At 34.2% G+C, this 23,689-nt stretch overlaps 1 protein-coding gene across 1 annotated transcript in view; it reads left to right on the forward strand.

Annotated features, from left to right (window-relative positions):
• Window positions 1-22,614, forward strand: part of LOC145693403 (ATP-binding cassette sub-family C member 4-like) — a 242,808-nt gene extending 220,194 nt beyond the window's left edge. The window contains exons 25-26 of the mRNA XM_081769370.1: window positions 2,399-2,509; window positions 19,756-22,614. Of these exons, the coding sequence (XP_081625496.1) occupies window positions 2,399-2,509; window positions 19,756-19,812 (168 nt within the window). The 3' untranslated portion in view covers window positions 19,813-22,614. The remainder of the gene's footprint in view (window positions 1-2,398; window positions 2,510-19,755) is intronic.
• The last annotated feature ends 1,075 nt before the right edge of the window (window positions 22,615-23,689 follow it).

Here is a 23,689-nt window from a genome sequence, read left to right on the forward strand (position 1 = left end):
TTTGTATAGTCTACTGTGTAAGAAGTCACTGTAGCATAAAGAGTTGTTTTGCGATGTAGGCCCTACCTTTTTAATAAAAAAAAGGTTTATATGACTAAAATGTGTAATTTTGTCATTCCATAATGTTAAGAATGACTGAAAAACTTCACAAATTTTGAAAGGTTGTAATTTGTATGGTTTGTAATTAAAAGTATTCAACTGTCAACTAAGATTTTCACTAACCTTAATTTTCACATGGCAGTTGACAGAAAAGTAGCCAGAATAAAAACATGTAAAATGGTAGGGCAATAGAATACTTGTTAGGCATATCGGTTGTAACCCCAGTTTAATAACAAGGTACAGCATGAAAGAAATCTGGACAGCATCTCTTATTACCCCATATGGGGTGGGTAATAAGAGACAACTGAAATTTAATATATATATATATATATATATATATATATATATATATATATATATATATATATATATATATATATATATATTTCGCAGTCTTCCTGTACATTGGAAAGAAAGAAAATAATATTCCCTTGTGTTGTCCAGTAACAAAGTATACAGTATATACACAAAGAATCAGAAGTGTGACTTGAAAACTGTTAACATTTTAAATTACTTTTGTCTCTTATTACCCCGAGTGTCTCTTATTATCCCATCTTCCCCTATATAGTTTCTTATTATCCCATCTTCCCCCATATAGTTTCTCCCTGCAAGTTTCTACAAGCAGAACTTTGGCAACTGAAAAAAGTTACCACATTGCTCCATTGTTTATCATCTATAGCCAAAGAGATTTAAAAATAGGCCAGGACCAATGACAAAACATAACTCACAAAGAGGTCAGGCTCACGAAAAAAAAATATTCACATAAAAATAATATTAACCTTAAAATTGCCTTATACATAATGTAATAGGTTTGATCAAACATTTTTGAACAATCCGAAAATACCACATCAATGTTGTTTGAATCGGCGGGTAAACATTTAATGCGCATTCTTGAAAACTTACAATAAAAGTAAATTGTATATTGAACAGAAAGAAATATTATATACTTAAGGCTCGAAATCAATTATGAATTTCTCAATCTGTCGACTGTTCAAAGGAAAATTGAAACCGAACTATGAACTACAAATATTTAATAAATGGAATACATGGCCAAGTTGCTGATGTCCCTACTATCCCACTCCAATCAACTCCGAATATTTTAAAAAATCATTTAATGAGAACTTTTTTAGGTGAATAATCACTAATTACTCTATATTTTTTCTAAAGAGAACTGGGTAATTTGTCATTGTTGAGTTGAGAAATATATACTATACTGTATTATTACATTAAAATATATTTCACCAAAACTTCTGGTTTCTATCATATATTAGCTAAGTAGTTTTTCATGATATCAAGATATGTTACCATTTTTACGTGCGGATGCCCCTAAGATTCTTGTTTATGTAGGATTATCATTCCAAATCTTCCAAAATTTATTGGGTCAATGACGATCTCAAAGAAAATATATATCACAAATCCAAGATAGTTCTGTCAGGATAACAAAATGCCGTGATTTTATGATAGCGGTAAAGTTAGTTATATTTACAACAGGACGATTTGGAATGAAAAGCTGGGCACAGAAATGCTACGATCCATGCATGGTAAAATTTCCTATGCGCTTTTTTTTCTGTTATGATTACAGAAAATCATGCAAGTGTGAGTATAAAAACAACGACAGAAACGAAAGTACGAAGCTTGAAATACCATGAATACAATGTAAAAGTTTGAGGTATTCATTAATTTTATCTCTGTATTTTTAACCTATGTAATAAAAGTTTTTTTAATAGTTTATCTTGATAAAGTGGCAAATGTAAATGGAAGTTGGCATAGTTAACGTTAACATTTATTCTGTCTGGGATCGAGATGAATCTCCTGGAGCATCAACCTGCACTCCTTCATAATTAATTGGAATAAATTTTGTATTGTTTTTAGCTTATTATTTTTAAATACTATATTTGCAAGTAGTACGTACGTAAAAGGAAGTTCAATAATATTGTAAAATTAATACATCTCATAATAAATAAATAAATAGATAAATGTGGTATCTATATCTCACAACACACGTAAAAGTTAAACAGTTACATTTAAAAAATACATTTAAAGATGTGAATTTTGATATTTTCCAAAATTCTATGCATTCTTAAAGAAATGTCAAGCGTAGTAACTAGTATGGTTAGACATCATCTTCCTACTTAGAAAAGCTTATTATCTTTTCAACTCGAGCTCGAATTGAAGTTAAATTGTTTTATAGTTCATAATTTCTAATTGAATGGTTAAACACGTTGAATATGAATACGAGCTGAATGAAGAATACGAACTACGTACAATGAAGTAACAATTTATTTTCGAATTATTTCAGGAATACAGCCGTCCATACATTTTACTTCAGGATGATACAAGTTACTTATGGAGTATGGTGCAGAAATGTGGTCCTACAGCAGCAGACAACCTCTTCAGAGCAGCTCAAGAGGTAAAATGCAAATTAGAAAAAGCATACACTTTTTAGTGTTACAAAAATTAATTGACTAGTATTTCTTTTTTAAAGTTTTACTATATTTTATATTCTAAAAAGAGAAAGTTCGAAACAATTGTTCGAGTAGATTATTTCGATTTGCATAGTTTTTTTACCATCTCACCAAAGTTAAAGTCAGCTGGATGATAGTAAGTTATATACTATCACGCTTGAGTCTATGGAACAGACCAATAGTGTAAACGGTGAAAGAAAACTGACCATTACAATTTTTAAATGCTGTTAAATATATATTACTTTCAAGCATTGAACACAGACAGGGAATTTTCTACGCATTTCTTAATTCAGAGAATATGAATATATCATAGCACAAATTCAAAACAAAAATATACCCTGTTTCAACTATTGGATAGAAAATCATTAAATTTACTATAAGAAGGATTTTATTTAATAGAATATTAATATCTCATTGACTTTCACGGATTTTATGAATTCCACCTCCAAGAGATGAAGAAAAATTCAACACGAAATAGAGAAGTACGAATTTTTTTGAACCTCGGATGTACATTAGTAAAATTTGGTAAAGAAAGGTTCCTCGATATAGCAATACGAACGTTTCAGTAGCATAACAAGCGAAGGTTTCCGGGTTTAACTCTTTTTTGCATGATATTATTCAAAAATAAACATTAATTTATCATATTAAGATATGTGTGCAAACACCTAAGTATTAATCAACTTGAGAGACTGAATCCCTCTTGACGCCATTGGAACATTTTGTTCACTTGCATGAATTTCAGAGATTCCCGGAGAAAAGAGAATTTTTACTATTATTACATATCTGTTCGATCCATGGATGTAAAACACAAAACTTGGTGTAATGCTCTCTTCAGAAAATATGAGTCATTTACTTGCACGAATTCAATATGGAGAATTCAGTGGGAGAAGAGGGTTTAAAATATTGTCCAACGTAACAACCATGGTTATTTATTACTATTTGCAATAAATATCATTTAGTATTACCTCGATACAAGAACTCTATTAAAACAATAAAAAGTGATAATTACAAATTATGTTTTATTTTTCTCTGGTTAAATATTTAAGGTTACCGCATAATTGATATACTAAATAACTTGCTTACTTTAGAATATTTACTTAATACAGCGGAGTCTCGTTAATTCGAACTTGGATAATTCGAACAAAAGTCCATTCCCCTTGAAAACTGTATTGAAAACAATAGTAAAAATTCGTGGATAAATCGAACTTTTGAACCTATGTTTTGGATAATTCGAAGTAAATACAGTTGAAAATTTTTAATGTAAACAGAGAAATAGAGCTTTAACGTGTTTTCAGTTATCCAGATGCAGCCCATAGGGAAGAGTAATACAGAAGATAAATAGAAAATCTATGTAATGTTACAGATGAAAGTGGGGAAGAAGTAAAGATAGAGAACGTGTGCCAATCTCATCTTGTTTCAGAATTGGTTGAAAATTTAAGATGAATTATTGATAAAGTCAACCAAATGTTATTAGTATCGCATTTCACGCAATACATGAAATTCAAGATTATTGAACGTACAAAAACAATCAAATTCAAGCAAATGAGGTTTACGACTTCTTAAAAGTGAGAACAGAATATTCAAATTGTTACTGGTGTTTAATTGTTTGGGCTATTCAATGTATGTTGTGTTGTACGTAAATATATTTTTCATTGTACACGTAGCTTGAATTATGTGGAGTCAATGTCGTTTGTTAGTTTGCGGTATTCGATCACGCAAATAATAAGCTGCTTTAAAGGTAAAGTCTACACCATATGGATATGTTTTTGACGCACAGTACTTTGGTTTCTTTGTTGTTATATATGTGAAAATAAATTTTGTTGGATAATTCGAATTTTGGATAATTCGAAGTTTTTTCGTGTCCCCTTGGACTTCGAATTAAAAAGAGTCCACTGTATTGGGTCCAGTTTAGTAATTTTGACTCTAACATGGTATCTGTCGCATACTGCCTAAATTATTAGAAAAGTTTGTAGTATAATATGACTTTACTTGTCAGTATTTTATAACTGTTGAAAACAATGTTGAACTTTAAAAAGATTTTTTGATTTGTGATTTATTACTTACTTTTGTTAGATTTATTACTTACTTTCTGTGTTTTTAAGTTGGTTGTCTAGAAATAAAAGAAGCAAACTTATTTAATGAAGGATTTTAAAAAAATAGTTACAATAGTACAGCAACTGTCAAAAATACTAATCTCTAGACTATGCGGACTAATCAAGTAATCCTACTAATTCAAAAATTATAGAAAAACATCATACTATCTGTAAAATAATTTTACCAAACTTGAAAAATATTAAAGTTTTGTATTCTAACCAATACAATACCCGGTAACTCTTTCCCTAATAAGTGAGTGTTTTTTGTCAGCTACTTGACTAAGCAATAGTTGTATTCACAGTTGAATGGGGAGTACGCTAGCTTTGATCGGAAAATCACTGGTATTAAGACAACTATGAACGAACTCGAACATTCATAAACATAAATTTCTCCAGAAAAACCATTCCTCCTCTGTGTCTGGTTTCAAATTTGACAGTAACATTGAAAAAGTACACTTCTGTTTCCAAATTCTAGACTGATTTCCAGAGCCTAAGTCTAAAAAGTGACCCTAGATCCTTACAAATTTCCTTACGAGTGACTCATTTTCCATGAGATTTTGTCAGACGGATGGAAATTGAACGATAATATTTTTGTGTACATATTGTAATTTTGATGTAGATCAAAATGTAGCTGCCATACAGGGAAATATGGTAATTTTACCATAAAATTACCATATTTCTAGGTCTTAAATTCAATACATGAATTGTAGGTTTAATATAGGGCGATTAAAAAGTCTACAATGATAAACACATCTGTTTTACGCGGTTTCTTAACTGTTTCACTTGCCATTTGAGTATCCCCATGGTATGCCTTTGTCCAGTTATCTTCCGGGACAAAACCAAAGAGAAATGTATGAAAGACTACCGAAACCAGGAGGATAAAAGCAAGAATATTTGAGAACACCCTGGTAATTTCTAGTAACACGTGTTTTACCCTCTACATCTTTCCATAGGAGGTTGAGAAGAAAAATTGTGTTGATTTCTAAAAGGAACGAATTTCAAGAAACCAAATAAAATCACATTTACAACCTTCATGGCACAGTAAAGTTACATTCACAGCTTTTTTTTTTTTTTTTTTTTTTTTTTGCATTAGTAAATTTTTGGTAAGCCGTTTCCCTACTGAACTGCACAGACAGTTTCCCCTGAATCGACATATTACGTACAAACATGGTGGTCATTGTTTTAATCTCACGAGTAACAGACCCAAATTCAATCGCAAATTCCGACCAGTTAGAATCAACGCATGAGCGAAAAGCAGTGTTCTCCATAATCCGCTAGCTATGAAGTATTTTATAGTGATATATATATATATCAGTGGAAATGTCTGTTGTCGGCACTCGTCTACTTTCCTGTGGTCTAAGCTGGGTCAATGCGGCACAATGCGGCAGCTTCTGATTATTTTCCCGAGTTCGTGAAGACGACGCGCTACAGTGGACTGCGACATGCCGAGTTATTTAACAATCATCTGTAGTAGTTGATGTATTTTCCACAATGGAGTGTCGTATGATCTCATAATCCGTTATCCTGATGTGACTGGGACTTGTCTGATCTTTTACACTTTTACAACATGAACGAAGTTTCTGGAACCAAGTTGCTGTGCTGTGGTTCACTCTTCACTGTGTTTCCCTCTTTCGCATGATGGATAGTTTGGATGTTATGTACGAGTTTGAACTAATATAGTAACAGTTCGTGTATCAGATTTTGTTGAATACTCTCGTCACTGACACTAAAAACTGGCTGAAGACACTGACGAAGTGGTGACATGCATGTTAAATAATCGGTTTGCCACACTACTTCTCGAGCCAGCTCCATCATGTACTTACGGACGATCACGGCGTATACACACGCCTGCTTTTGGGTTGTGGAAGTATTGCAAGACTTATGCCTCACTCTTGTATTACCACGTCCGCTATTGGCCCATTCCCGCAAGATAACAGTACTGCCGTGCCAATTTGTATGACATATCCATGACGTGAGCTATCAATGTCTGGGCAATTACATGTTTGAAAGTAAGAATGAAAGTTTTAAACACAAATCCACAATTTATGGGAGAATTCTGCAGCTTGAATTTTTTTCTCGGAGCGCCAGGATACATCCTCATAATGAGGACCAATCCCATAAAATACAGTACATATACGAACCCTAACTGATATCTTCCGATGTACATTTCCCAAAACATAAATGCGCGCCTGAATTTTTTCCAAGTCTTTTAAAATTGTCAGGTCGGCAACAATGCATTCGAAGTAATAGGAGGAAAACATAATGAGACTTCTAATCATAGCTTATAGTTCAGTGCTTGAAATACTCAGTTTCTATTTTGTTATTTAATGTAGTGACACGATTAGAACCAAATACTTTGGCAAATGCAGAAAACTTGGTGGTAGGTAAAACACACACGCTTTTTCAACCACAGAAATCGTTAAAAAAAAAGTTATTATGATGTTAATTCTGTATCCTTACAACAAGGGGAAATATTTATAGTTGTTTCGATAGTAATGTGTGTTAATTTATTTCTTTTTGTGGGAATTCAATACTTTAGAAGGTGGTTCGAATCCCTCTCGATGCTTTTATTTATTTTTATTTTGTAACTTTTCAGTTATTCTTGCCGTACAGTTTTATAGTACTACTGGTATTACACGGAAGTAATAGACAACTTTCTAACTTATCTACAAATAACAAGTCGTACAGGCACAAAGTCTTTTCTATATATTGCAATTTAATTACTTCTTAGTCCAAATCACTTCTTCCATTGATCCATAAGATTTTCGTAAACTTGAAAATAAATCCGGAATTCTAGTGTTCAGGAAATCACTGTTGGCCCTAATAACTCCTATGCTAATACTAGAACGTAGTTTATTATTATTATTATTATTATTATTATTATTATTATTATTATTATTATTATTATTATTATTATTATTATTATTATTGTTGTTGTTGTTGTTGTTGTTAAAGTAGGAAACAGAGAAAAGTTTGAGTATACTAAATTTGGTGATACATTTTACTTCTTTTAGTTTGTTGTTACTTACATCTATGAACTTCATGTGGTCTTGGTGTATCAGAATGATTGAGATAGCTTTTCGCGGCGATCTCACATTTTTTTTTCTTTTTTTTTTTTTACGCCGTAATAGTTCTCAATAGTGTACTGCAGTCCCGTATCACCGTTTGCTACAGAATCTATTATAAGAATGCCCTTAGAGTTTCATAAAACAGTGGACATCACCTTACCGAATAATCTCACCTGATTATTCTGGGAGTAGAGATGAGGTGTGTTTTCTAGTGCTTTCAAACCTATTTTGTAGTGGTGGATGTAAGTTATATCCTGAATTACGAATTTTAGTAAAAATTGCTTGCATCCTCTTTATAAAGATAAACCGTGTCCTTACAAGCAAGCACTTACTTTTTTTTATAGAAAAGGTTGTCTGGAAAGAAATCAAAATGAGTTAGAGTCACACTTGGATACTAGTTGATATATCTCAGCTCCGGCCGTGGGCGATGTTTCAAGTCTTAGGGAAGAGGAAAAGAAGTATACCTGGAAAGAACACTGAATCGCTACCGACTGTGTTCAGCATACAGATTTGGGAATCGGTCTTGCCAATATTTTCCTCATGCTCTGAGAGAGATTTGTGTGTTCAGCACTTCATTAGAAAGTGTTGTAATATTTTCTACGAAATGCCAATAGTTTATATAATACATCAGAAGCCTTCGAATCTGCAATATTATGTCATGGATGACATCAATGTTTTCTGAGTCAGTATTGTTGTGGTGCACCGGAACAAAGTTCATCAGCAATGAATGTCTGACACTTTTGGAATCTGCAACTCAATTTCTTACAATAGCATTAGAAATTGCACGGTTTCTTAACGGTTGATAAATATCAAGATGAATTTTTAGGGTCATATCCTTCTTGTACAGTTACTCAATAAGAACTTGGTTTTTCGCCCGCTGTTCCTTGATTATACTTGGTATTCTGTTGACTTATGCTTGGAACAAAAGTAAGTTGTAGGGATAGTGATGTAAGTGAGAATTCTGTATCTGTCATGAATATTTTTTGTGCTAGCTTGAACTATCTATATTAATTCCAATGACACTTTGCTAAATATTTAACACAAAGGGACATTAATAATAATAATAATAATAATATCCACTCCATAACATTGCAATATAATATTTGATATATAATAAACAACATTCATTAGCTTATACATGGAAAGAGATCAATTCAAATTAAACCAAAATGAATATATGGATTCAGTATCGTAGGAATAGGTTCTATTTCCGTCCTTATCTTTATAGAAAAATAGGAAGCTTCAGTAATCTACATATACCATCCAGTTTCAATTTTGATCCTCTTGGATCAAAAACTGTAATAGATCGAGAAAATTCTTTCATACGAATTCAGCGTGTGAAGAACATGTTCCATCTTCGACCTCATCCCTCTATTACAGCCGGAAGCTATAGATCTACCACTTTCAATTTTAATACTAAAACCCATAGTTTCAAAATCCACCGTTGTTTCACAACACGTAACGCAATCCAGTTATTTATTAAAAGACAACAAAAAACTGAACAATAATTGAAGTTGCCAGTTAATAGTACTAATAAGACTTGAAAATATTTACTTGTACACGTACAACGGATTTCTAAAAAGATCGATTAATCATTTCCATTACCATTACTACTGCTTTTATAATCACACGGTATTGTTCATTTGATCCAAGAGGGCCTAGCTTTAAAGGAAAGGAACTTCTCGAGGTAGTCATCTTCTTCTTGTTAAATAAATTCTACAGCTATTAATATTTGTGCATTTCTTTGTTATTTCACTTTGGATAGAAATCAGTCAATCCATTCAAGCGTTGATGCTTGTGTATGTTCTTAGCTGTTTATTATTATTATTATTATTATTATTATTATTATTATTATTATTATTATTATTATTATTATTATTATTATTATTATTAACTTTGAAAATTGCGTTCTCCAGATGTAGCTGTAATAGAAATGGTGAGGGGAATGCGACAGGCTACTGATATATGATATTAGGATGAGTCTATAAGATTAGTAACCAGCCCTGTAGCATTCGGTGCAAAAATTATTGGACTGATCGTTTCAGTCTTAACGTAACATAAGTTATCAATGAATTCACTTGTGAAAACCGTCCTATAGATACTGTTCTATTTTAGTGAATACAGGACAACCAGATTTAGAGTTCAATAATCTACAAATTCTTATCTAGTACACATGAATTTTCTAACATACTTTTGCAGTGTTAAAGCTTAAATTGGATATGTATCACAGTTACCTTTAGCGTAGGCTATGTTAACTCTACCGTGATAAAAATGGTAACATTTGTGAAAGTTACTTAGAAAATCAAAGTTCATCTCTAAATATTTTTTTATCTCCAAGAATGAATCCGTAAAAGTAAATTGTTACTTTTCTCAAACATTCTATGGCGTCGGACCCATATAGCGCGGGGTCTGGGGGCAAATTCTTCCCTTTGGTCTAACCACGGGACGTCTCTGGTTAGTCAAATTACAATCCACAGATACAACTAATTCAATATTTGGCACCAGAGATCCGTTAAGGAAAGCAAACAATTTCGTTTGGTGGCAACCTGGAAATCATGTATGTTATTTTTAGATTATAATTAGATATTTCTGCAGAGTCCTTGGTCATTGTATCAAGAGGCGTCCTTGCTATATGCTCTAAGATTGTACCACTGCGCGATAGTCAGAACATAGGTCTACTTAGTGTATGGTATGTGTTGGTTTATTTTAAATTTTGAAAGTAAGGGAACTAGTTATAATTAACAATTCTGTGTCAAAAATATTAATTACAAGTTTGTAATTGCATAATTAAATAATTCGTGGAGTCTATTGAAATTTATCAAACACCAAGGAATATCGGTACAAAGTTCACGAATCAAGGCAGCTGCAATGACTGTGGGACTGAGACGGGATAAACAATGGAGAAAGATGAAGAACTTACTGGAAGTTCAACTGTTTGGCATAACGTCCGAGTACTTAAAACTGAAGGAGAATCAGTGTGGGAATTGAATATTTTCCCCAGGGAGGATTCGCCCATATATGTCCAGCCTACACATATTATATACATGCCATTACAAACCATCCCTTTGCGTGGCGTACACGTGTAACTACTACTATATAACGTATGGTTATACCGAGTTTCACCGGCGAACATAGACCTTCTTCTTCGATCTATGTATAGTGAAATGTTTACACCACATAAAGAAGAGTTTTGTATGGCGTGATATTTTCTCAATTAATATTGAAACCGGAAGTAGTAGTAAATTTTCATCACTCTTGTTGTAGTGGGGGGAGATTAGGTCGTTTCATTGATTGCAGGAAACAACTTCTTGGTATCTATGACCGCTTTTACTCTAATGATCACTGTTAAAACCGGAAGTCTAGAGATGCGTACGAGTCGAGACATGTCTTGAATCTCGACTCGACTCGACTCGAGTCGAGACACACTGTAAAATTCGAGACGAGTCGAGACAAACGTATTTCTCGACTCGAATTTTCGAGTCGAGACACGAGTCGAGTCGAGACAGCTCGTAAAAATCTCGACTCGACTCGAATGTCTCGAAAATCTTTCTATAATTTTTAATATTATTTTGAAGAAAGTACTCATTCAGAAACACTCGGCACGAGAATTTCGGAAACTGCAGGACTTGTCAGGTGTTCGAGGAGTGCTGTGGTGAGTGTCTTCATTAAGTGGTGAAACGAAGGGGAAACGACTCCAAACGTCGAGGTGTTGGGAGCCCCCACCCCACCTCATTACACAATGTCGGACGTTGTAGGTTGAGCAGACTGGTAAAACAGAACAGGCAGCGAACTGCGTCGGAACTAACATCAGAGTTTAATGCTGGGCCAAGTACAAGTGTGTCTGAATTAGTGTTGTAAAATTTCCGGAAATTTTGAACCTGTTGGTAAAAAACCTTTTTTTTCGATTTCTTTCCGGAAAAATTGGAAACATTGAAAAAATTTTAAAATGTTTGTATTTGGTTAATTTTACTAGTAACGATATCTTTTTTTTTTCAAACGCGTGAAAAATATAAGTTCAAAAATTTCAATATTGCGAATATTAAAATATAGTACTCGAAAATAAAACTATTCAAATTATTATCTTTATTAAAATACTAGATTTACGCGTATATGTCCCCACAGAAAAGTTTATATGTTTGTCTCCAGTCCTTTCACAATGAGACATTGAAATGAACAATGACACTTCAGACGCCATTTAAATCAAAATTCAGCTCCGCAACTTGGCGGATATATGTCGATTTTTCTTGCACCTTTTAATGGTAGCGGAATATTTCCTTTTCTTTCTTAAAAATGGGTTGACAAGAAACTTAAAAAAATACCAAATAGTAAATTATAGGTTTATTGAAAATCAGTTTTTGTTGTTGTTGTTTGTTTGTTTGTTTGTTTGTTTTCGTTTTCCTCTTTTCTTTCAGAAGAAAGAACTGCGAATCTTTGTTCCTTCATGAAGCCAGTTAATAATATTCAGGGATCTTTCCCTCGTGTTTCCCTTTGTTCATTCCTTTTTCACACAGTAAAATAAACCATAAAGGCGCTGAACCAACCAGATTTTTTTTCTGAAAAGACTGATGTCTCACAACAAATTTGTCTGTCGCTAATTCAATGGCCATTAGAGATGGAAAGTTGAGGGTTGAATTCCTGAGATAAATAAAGCAATAAGGCAAAAGTGGACGTTGAGCAAAAGTCAGACTCTCTCTCTCTTTCACAAATGGGTATTCAGTAAATGGAAATGTGCATTCAAGACGCAGAAATATACAAAATGTTCATTCCATTATCTATACAAGCCGACTACGAGTCTTTTGTTTTGGCCACGGGTGCAGTCCAAACTACGGAATACGTAGCCTACCGAAGGACACCACAGATGTTATCGAAACTATTGTGCTATTGTTTCTTTGTATGCTTTGGCAGAAACTTCCTTGGATATCCTCACTTGTGTTACTTGCCGACACGTTGAGAGAAGCAATTTTCTAAACCAAGTTTCTGTCTAAAATCTTTTTTTTCACATTGAGAAGCAACTTCAACTCGTCGCGCTCTCGAGTTTGTGCTCAATTACAGCTGGAAAAGATTGAAGTTCCGATCACAGCGACTCAAGAGATCCTGTGAATCTGAACATTTTGCAAGCGGCTTCGGCTTCGGAAACACTAAACGTCGTGGGATGAATTTTCAGCAATGAAGTATCTTTCATTTAGTTGCTCGTGTGATTTGTTGCGTGGTGTGGCAGACAAGAAAGCTGTAAATATTTTCGAATTATGAAACTTTTAATTGAATCTTAAACGTACGTATTAGTGTATAGTGTGTAGAGGAACATCGAGTAGTTGTCTCCAGATGTGACAAAAAGTATAGTCGCTTTTTTAAAATTGCCAAGGACCATGTGAGTACATGTCTTTTCCTATGAACCATGTTTTAAAATATTGTGCTGTCTTTTCGTAATTTACGTTGCTGTCTGGAATAGGCTATAAAACGTAGATATTTCAACAGGGATGAACGCAGGGAGTGGAATTTGTGGGTCCGGCCCCTCCGAAATCCTGATTTTTGTGCAAATTTAGTCTAATTCTAGGGGTAAGTTTACAAATTCTATTATAATTTATCCTCAAATTGAACTTGAACCCCCGAATACCTTTGACCCTTCCGAAATAAATAAGGGGCGCGGTGTCTCAGTAGCAGAGCGTTCATATACGGTGCTTGGGGTCCCTGGTTCGATCCCAGCTAGGGCGTGTGGACTTTGTGGTGGACAAACACCGCGCTCGTGGGTTTTCTCGGGATTCTCCCGTTTCCTTCCACTTTCTTCATTCCACCATTTCATTCATTTCTCACCACCGTCTCCTTTAACCTAACCAGCTTAATCGTGGGACGTAAAACTTTCATTTCATTTTTCTTCCGAAAAAATTGCTACGTACGTGCATATATTTCAATTATCTTTTATGAAAAGGCTGTTCTACTCAAAAGTGTAGGATTTGAAGTCTGAACATTGGGAGCTAATTGTGCTATATATTGTGCTCATTATTATTATTATTATTATTATTATTATTATTATTATTATTATTATTATTATTATTACTACCCTGAAAGGTATGCAACCAACCTTCCAACTTTTTAACCATTGTCAACGTGAGGTCCAGCGTACCGACACATTTATTATTAAAAAACACTATATATATATATATATATATATATATATATATATATAGAGAGAGAGAGAGAGAGAGAGAGAGAGAGAGAAAGGAAAATAGATATATATATATATATATATGATCGAAAATGGCGGTCGAATCCATACTTTTCGGGGTCCCTGAGATGAACAGAAGATTCAGTCCCATTTAGTACTCCTAAGAGGGGACGGGAACAGGTATAGGTAATTGAAAATTACCAACATTAGTGTCGAATTAATAGTTTTGGGGCTCGATAAGTTCATTTGTGAAGTTTTGGTTCCCTTTATGTCCAAACTAAAACATATTCTCCCCGTGCAAGCTATTTGGCTACTCTGTAATAATAACGAACGGAAGCTTCACATATTCAAACCTTTATTATATTTCTCGCTGCTCAAATTTACTCACTTGTGCGGTATATGTGTGTATGTGTAAATAAGATCATATCTCTTTTTGAGATATTTGAAAAACATACAAATAATAAAGAAGGGGGATTTTACCAGAAATCCGAAAACTAAAAAAGTAAAATTAAAACCTGTTGCTTTAAGTATTTTTCCTGTTAGCAAAATACATTGTATAATGCTGCAAACATGTTACAGCAAGTAAGATTACTAGCATCAGACGAAGAAATAGTTTTTAAATTGTATTTTCCGAACAAATTATTTTTTTTATTCATGGTTTCAAAATTTTTGGAAATTTTACCGATCTCGATAAAATTTTCAACATAGATGAGGTTCGGGATGGTTTTTATTATTTCACTTTGAATGTGCAACTTGATGGAAGGGGAGAGGGGAAAATGACTGATATTAGTGTCGAATCGATAGTTTTCGGGGTCGCTGAGATGAACAGTGACACTTCCGGCCATTTAAATCCAAATTCAGTTCCATTAGTACTCTAAGGGGGAATAGTGACATGTAAAGATAATTGAAAATTACGGATATTTATGTCGAATTCATAGTTTTGGGACTCCATAAGTTCATTGGTGACAGTGTTAGTGCCCTTTGTGCCCAAAGAGAAACGTATTCTCCCCGTGCGAAAAACGGGTATTCTGCTAGTCTGTAATAATAACGAACGGAAGTTTCACATACTCAAACCTTTAATGTATTTCTCGCTGCTCAAATTTACTCACTTGTGCGGTATATGTGTGTATATGTAAATAAGATCATCCCTTTTCGAGTTATTCGAAAAATATACAAAGAATAAAGAGGGATTTTACCAGAAATCAGAAAACTAAAAAGTAGAATTAAATCTTGTTGCTTTAAGTATTTTTCCGTTAGCGAAATACATTGTATATACAGTAGGACGTCGATAATCCGAACGCGGTCCCTCGATGCTTTTTACATTTTGTCTTAATATAACGCTAGCGATAAACAAACAACAGTGTGTCCGTCGAGGTTATGTGAAATCAGTTTTTTTTACAAAAGTTCATTCATACGTAATTGTTTGTCATACATATTTTTATTTTTTTATTTTCTCTTAGGCCTATAAGTTTGAAGTGTGACTTACAAGATCAGTGCAATTTAGTGTACGAGCAAGTTCTTCAGAAACATTAAATATAAGTAGCCTTTCGTATGGTATTGTAATTACTGTATGTACTAAATAACTGAATATGTAAGCCTAAATGATATTTTCTTGGTCATTTTCGAAAATCCGAACTACCTGTGGTCCCAGTTAGTTCGGATTTTCGACTTCCTATTGTATGCTGCAGACATGTTACAGCAAGTAAGATGACTAGCATCAAGCCAGGATATAGTTTTTAAATTATATTTTTTTTTGTTTCTGCCAATATTTCCAGACAAATTATTTTTTTAATGGATTCCAAATTTCCGGAAATTTTACATACAACAAGGAAGACATCTCTATAAAATACATGTTGGATTTAACGTATTAACTAAAATGATTCTGGCCCTGTTATTTTAACACTCCCCTGTCATCAAGGGGGAACTTCATAAGATTGCTCGAGATAATTTTAATGCTTCTATACTAATTAAGCTAACTAGGATTATATTTTAGTTTCTTTTGTATCCATATCTCCGTTCTATCACGGTGCTAACTTTGAAGTGTTTGGATGAGTTGTGCACAAAATTTCCCTATTCTAATACAAGAAACATAAGTACTCAATTATCCTGGTGGAACCGGTTTTCGGGTCTGAACGGATCCGGTTCTAGAAGATCCGGTTCCGGAACCGGTTCTTCGGATCCAGGTCTGGAACCGTTCCCAAGATCCGGTTCTGGAACCGGGTTTTCGGATCCAGGTCTGGAACCGGCCAGGTCTGGAACCGGTTTTGAAAACAGGATCTTCAAGAACCGGTTCCTCGCGGAACCGTTCCGCTGAAGCCGTAAATTTGTGACCATCCCTACGCTAAACCCGAGCTGCTGGCAGGCTGTGAACAGTGTGCTAGATGAAATGGTGGAATCGACAGGCAGGCGCCCAGGCCGCGGCCGCTTGTCTTATTTGGCTAAATAAACTGGGTAACTGGCAAACTCATTGGCTGAACAGGCAAATTGGCCAACTCATTTGGCTAAACACCCACTGGTGGACCAAAATCTTTTTCTGGAGACACAAGCGGGTCTGGGCGGGGAGGGCACAAGCGCATGGTCCTCTTTGCAGTGTTTTGAAGGTGAACTTTGTGTCTCCTTTACGGGTCTTTGGGATCAAGGTCTGGAACCAGGTTTTCAGATCCAGATCTGGAATCGGTTCCTAAGATCCGGTTCTGGAACCGGGTTTTCGGATCCAGATCCGGAACCGGTTCTCCTGGAACCGGAACTTTGTGGCCATCCCTAGTTAAGACAAAAGGTTTTTCCTATTCTTAGAATGTTAAATCGATTCTTAAATAAAACGTTTCTAGTTATCTCATGATTTTTGGTCTGTGAATATCAATACTGAAACCGAAAGTTGCAGCGGACTTCTACTGCTTCCGGTTTCAGTACAGAGTAAATGATGTAGATGAAATGTACTATTGGAATGCTTGATTGATAGCAGAAAACCGCTTCTCCATATCCATATGTTAAAATTTTTGCTCTGTAGTGATCAACGTAAAAACCGTTAATTGAATATTTTTATTACTGCTGGTTTAATTATTGTCTCTGTAATCGAACTCTATTACTAACTTTTGACTCGCTACATATTCAGCAAATTTGGTGGTGCTCTATCAAGTAATCTTTAAAACGTTTTCGTCTTGCGGACGGACGGACACACGGATAGGGTAAAAATATAACCGAGTTTTTGTAAAACAATCTCCTTAACAAGATTTGTTCCTAATTGTAGCACTTTCTACTAAAAAAATAAAAAAATTTTCATGTTTCTAACCTCATAAAGATTCGGAATCATTCTAGGGGGTGGAGTTAACCATGCTAGGGATGAAAAATTTCTTCTTCAGGAATGCATACATTTTTATCAGGGTGAAATTTGTAGCATCCTTCATTCAATACGCTCACTGGGAAAAATAAACGCTTTAATCATTTTAGTAACAATTTAGTAGCATCTAACTACCCTTAGAAAAGAAAAAGGAAAAATGCTCAGATTATTCATTCTGTTGGTGTATGAGAAATCATCGGATCAAACGGCAATCAGTTAGCAGTTTTCTAAATGATTATTTCTCCAGAAGAAAGAAAGAAGGAAACGAATCATAATATCAGAAACTGTAAGAACAGCAGAAATAATTATTCTTTTTAAAAATAAAATTAAATAAAAGCACCCAGTGGGACTCAAACCAGGCTCGAAAATTTTGAATCCCTGCAGAAAGAAAGAACCCGTCGCTATCAAAACAAAGTGTGGAACAACCCTTCCAGTTGTATTGATAGCGAAGAAACTTCTTAAAATCTTCCTTGTTTTTTCGATTTTCTTTGGGTTAAAAAGTGTGTGTGTTTTCTGTAACTAAACAAATGTTCTGCATGGGCCAAGATGCTATTTTGCTCTGCAACTAATATTACTGTTTCAATCCCTTGATAAATTAAGAGTTATGTTTCGTACACATATTTTAATACACATATTGATTAAGTATATATATACATTTAAGGAGTTCTGTTTTGATTCTATCTGATTGGTTGTATTTAATTACACTTGATTGGTAGTATAGTGATTATGTCTTACGTATTTAATGCTAATTGAGGTTTATGTCTAAAAATGAAATTCCAATTAATATACATTTATTTGATCATAAATTATTACTTGACAAAACAATTCAATACAAGTGTGTCAGACATATTCAACATGAATATTAATTAAGTAAGTGCACTTAATTTGTCTGCTGTCTCAAAAGACATTAATCTGAATATTTGAACAAGCATATTAATTTGATTATTAAAACAACTTTATGAGAATACAAAGATCTGAATGTCCTGATCATTGGTAGGCCTGTTAGGATACTTCCATGAGAATATGTAAAAGTACATTCTCGAAGTAAGACAAATTCAATTATTAAAAAAAGGTTAACTTACATACAAAGCTGAGTGAATTCTCATTTCTCGTGGATATTGAAAACTGACTTTAGCAAGTAGTCCTTCCCTTTATTCTTTATTCTTGACTGATAATTTTGGGAAGTATTTATATATATATATATATATATATATATGTACAATACTTTCACTGGCTTGAAATACACAAACAACTCGGACGTCACACATCCTTATGGACTATTTTGAAGCTATTTATGTATTTGAAAGTTTCTAAATGATGTGTCGGGAAACCTTCACCTTTGTTTAGACTTCCCATCCCATAACCTCAAGCACGTTGTTGCCAAACTCACAATTTTAAGGAACGGACCCGTAGCTGCATCCAGGCTAGGGATGGCCACATTTTTTCGAAAACGAAAAATTTTTCGGAAAAACGAAAAACGAAAAATATTTCGAAAAAACGAAAAATGAAATTTCCGAAAATCGAAAAACAGATTTTTCGAAAAAAGCCATCCCTAATCTAGGCTTAAGTCAGCAGCCGGGGAGAACTTGGCAGTAACATGCCACATGTTTCAATTACATGTGAAGATGCCTGTATTGTTCCATGTGACACACCAATGTTTCCATTATTATTCTGGATTGTTCTTCGATTAGCCTTATGAGCAAGTTGTAGAATTGTAGGGCTTAAACTCGATGAAGGTCTTGCTGATCTATCGTCTTTCAGTGTAGTTTTTCTGCTCTTGAAGTGTGCATGCCACTCAAAACACCTCGCATGTCTCATTGCTATATCACTGTAAGATAGCCGAATCACGTCAAACATTTCTATGACAGACTTGCCCAATTAAACGGAAACTCACGTTCAGTCTAGGTCCGTCCTCGTCTGTTAGCAAGTCACAGAACTAGTTTCACAACTTCCTGAAAATATTTCGTATATTTAAAATAAAATAAAATGAAATGAAGTTACCTGTGCTATCTTCGAGTTTTACGTCCCACGGTTATGCCGGCCAGACTAAAGGAGATGGTGATGATGAGAAATGAATAAAATGGTGGAATGAAGAAAGTGAAAGAACCGCGAGAAAACCCACGCACACGGTGTTTGTCCACCACAAGGTTTACTTGGTGGGGACTAGGATTGAACTCGGGACCCCAAGCACCAGAAGTGAACGCTCTACCACTGAGCCACCGCGACCCAACTTCGTATATAAAGATAAAAAGAGTAATATTTATGTTTTCTTATTGTTCAATGATGTTGACGAAAGGTTCGAAGAGTAAAACAAGGTACTTTGTAGTTAGAAGTTCAACGTGGCAAATATTAAAGCTAATTGGTCTTAGTGTCAATATTCTAAGTATATTCATAATAAATATGCCTAAAAAATTTCCCCTTGAGGTTTGAATAACTCGTATTGATTAATCTATTTCTATCACAATATATGTATGAAGTGCTAATTATTACATTTTTATTAATATGAGAGTACTTTCTTGTCTATTCACAGGCCTATTCCAGAGCTTTGGTGTTGAGACGAGATTCTTCGGATGCTTCCTCTGATTAACACTCGGAAAATCAAGTGACCAAGAATGATCAACATATCAATCTCTGGTGTAGTGTGTCAAGTCGACAGAAACTGAGATAGGATGGGCTCTTAAGTACCTGCGCTATCTTGATTTCTCAGTCTATTGATTAAAATGAGGAAGTATTTTTTTTTTATTTAAAACTAGCTGAAATGTCCTTCCTTCTCATGAAGGAAATAGGTTTATAGAAAGTATTTGAACTTCTTTCCCCCTTAACGTATGCATGAGGATGAATTTGGACTTAAACGACAACGGTAGTGTCACTATTCATATCAGCGATTCCGAGAACTACTGATTGGACATTACTATCGATCGTTTTGATTAATTTTACTGTCTACACATTCCTACCCCCAATACCGATGAAAGTTGAATTTGGACTCAAAGGGTTTCGTTGAATGTCAATATTAATTTCAGTAACCCCGGAAACTATGGAGTGGACACTAATATCGGTCGTTTTCGATTATATCCACACGTCTTCTACTTGCTCACTCCCACGTCTCATCTTCAATGCCGATGAAGGATAAATTTCGACTGAAATATTAGAACTGTCAGTATTCGTCTCAGTGACCATGAAAACTGTAGATTGGACAGTAATATAGGTTGTTTTTGATTATTTTTGCATGTCACTGCTTTACTTCTTCCGCTCTTGCCGAATTGTGCTTAAAAACAAACTAAGTCATGCTAGAATATGCACTCATGCACCAAAAGATCATCAAAATTGGTGCCACGGTGTAGGAGGTGTTAGTGAGAAAATATCGTTATGTTAAGTTTTATTTATACAGATGAACGCGAATTTTAATTGTTTATTTTATTTGTTTTCTTCATATATTTAAATGTCCCTAACAGAAAAAGAATTTGTTATACATGTTGAATCATAAGTCACTTGAAAAAACTGATTTGAAATGAATTATTTATCAATTATGAAACTACGAAATTATTGGAAGTTGTATCATAACATTATGTTAGGTTATGAAGCTAGATTACCTAAACCAAGAATTGAAAAAAATCTTCAATTATTTTCATTGGAAAAATTACATATTTTAAGCATAGAAGAACATATTACAACACAGAGGCAGATCCAGTGGGGGGGAGCGATCGGGGCGATCGCCTTCCTCAGAAGAGGAAACTTTCTTATTTTATATAAATAAAACCCATCTCAGAGTTTGGAGCTCTTAAAAGTAGCTTTAAGTAGCAGTATTACAACCCATCGCCCTCCGCCCGCCCCCAGAAGTCCGTCCTGGATCTGCCCCTGTTACAATACTAACGTTGTTGGAAGATCACTTGTCAAATTGAGAAGTAATATGTCTTCCTAAATTTCGATGGGGGGAGCTTAAGCCCAGGAGCCCCCTTAAATACGCCATTGCTTATATTGTCACGAACGACACCATTACGTATTTTTTGTCAATCAGCTACTGCTACTCTAAATCAATTGAGAACTGATTAACTGCTAATCTCAAGTGTTTTGTCGCTCACGCGATGTATATTAATTTAATATGTAAATCCCGTTCATTGCAAAGAAAAATAATATTTGCCGATATAAATCAATGGGCTGAGAAACCAGGATGGTGCAGGAATTTAATAGTTTTAAGTATAAACATCAAATATCTGTGCGTAATAATGAAGTTGGAGAATTCAAAATACACAAAATGCCGCTAAGCAGGGTGTTTCTATGTTTAGATGGTGCTTTTGACATCTAACAACATCACAAATGAACAGCACAGTCAACGAATAAAAGTAGAAGAAAATGGCAAGACCTTATAAATAACAAAAATATCTGAACTTGGTTTTAAAATTATCTGAAGTTAAAGTTTATTCATTGGATTTTTTAAAAGTAAGAACAGCATCCCACCGAATAATGACATATGGCACATTTCTGTCAATTCGAGAGAGGCGGAGAGAACGTTTAAAGTATTTCTGGAGTAAAGGAGAAATCAAATAAAACTTTATGCAAACACATAATCAATGGTTGAGTAATATCTTACCTTACAGTTCGCATGTATCAGTCAAGTTCCATTAGTATGATTTCACTAATAACAGCACATTTCAAAATGTATCATACAGTTTTATTCGGTGGAATGTTTTAATTTCAGAATGCATATTGAAAGATCTTAAACAGTCTTTTTGCGTTCCTAGCAAAGGAAACTAAAGCATCTGAATATGTTTAATTTGTCTACAAAGATGTCAATATTATGTACTGAAGCTGGTCAGAGACAGAAACTTGCTGTTTCCTAATTGAAAGTAATCTAGTTATTTAGCCTGAATTTTGGTACATTTAGTAGAATACTGTTAATAATAATAATAATAATAATAATAATAATAATAATAATAATAATAATAATAATAATAATAATAATAATAATAATAATAATTTTTCTGTCAATTTTCCCATGAAGAATCCTGCCAATCAGGTGATCTGATTTGGCGATTAGTACAAGTGTTTTGAACTACACAAACAGCATTGCATTTTAGAGTACTATTAGACATATTCTTACAGTTAGATATTTACTTTAGTCATGCATATGTAAAAGATTGATGAAATAAATACAGAAATGTAACTGTATTACCTAAGATAAATAAAGTAAGTAAATTTTGAATGTTACGTTATTGTCATTTTGAGTGGAGAAATCTTTCAACTCATATCTAAGTGGCATGTATTTCAGTCTGGTTTTAATTATCGAAGAACAATGAAACTACTTGTATTACAGTGTTCTTGCTCAAAGCTGCAACTAAGTTTTCGCTGCTCAGGACAAACTAAAATTTTGACGTCTTCTTTCATAAATTGTAAATGATCTTTGGAAAAATAAAGAAAAATGAAAACTACACTCAAGAAATTATTCATTTCCTACGTATATAATGAGCATGCATGCATTACAGGAGACATAGTAATTACATGAAGTTAACAACACTACGATGCTACTGATGAATAAACGAACATCAACTAATATTGGGCACTGGTGCCGTAATTCTATTATAAAGAAACAAATTGTTAATTCAATCCAAAGTGACACCATAGAAAGAGTGGCGATTAGCCAAATGGGCTCTGCATTTTACTGTGTGCCAGAAACACAAGTATAAAAGGTTTATTCTTTTCGGCAGTTTAGGATACTTTAGAGTACTCTCCCTGTTATGAATTCACTTGTCCCAATTTCTTACCTACTTTTGAAATATTTTGTGGAATTCACTTTTGCTAAGTGTTTTAAAGCTGAGCTTCTGCTCTGGATCCTGAAATATGTCCTTCCTTGATCCTGTGTGATATCAATTTACATTTAAATATACATATGTGCGGGTAGAGCCGCAGTGGTGTCGTTGATAAGACGTCTATCTACCAAACAGAAGGCCCGAGTTCAATCTCCGATGGAGGTGGAATTTTTTTCATTCTAACATCGTTCCAATGGTACCTGTGTAAACTGGTTACGTGGGGAAAGGTTACGAGGGGAAACATTACAGGTAAACGCAGCAGTACCGTAGTAATGACTACATCATCTACTGAATTTCCCGAAGTTGAGTAAATATGGAGCCATAACATCCGTTCCTGTCAGTTGGTGTGTGTGTGTGTGTGTCGGTCTGCTTGGGAGAAAAATGTGTCCATCAGTCCAGGAAACGAAAATCTCAAAAATTACTGGGTGGATTACCATCAATTTTGACCAGGATGTACAGGGAGACCCAATGAAAATGAAACCTTCTTCTTATAGGCTAACAAAACAAAAAAGTGTTTATGATAAAATGCTGTTTATTCTAAAACATAAAAAGGTATTGAAAACAGTTTGTAAGCAGTCTTCTTGTAAAATTCTTCTTACACTCTCCCTAGGAAGCTCAACAGCTGCAGCATGCCGGCCAGAGTTTTTTTTTTTTTTTTTT

This window comes from Thermobia domestica, chromosome 8 (genome assembly GCF_964235325.1).
Source record: "Thermobia domestica chromosome 8, izTheDome1.hap1.1, whole genome shotgun sequence".
NCBI classification, from domain to species: Eukaryota; Metazoa; Arthropoda; class Insecta; order Zygentoma; family Lepismatidae; genus Thermobia; species Thermobia domestica.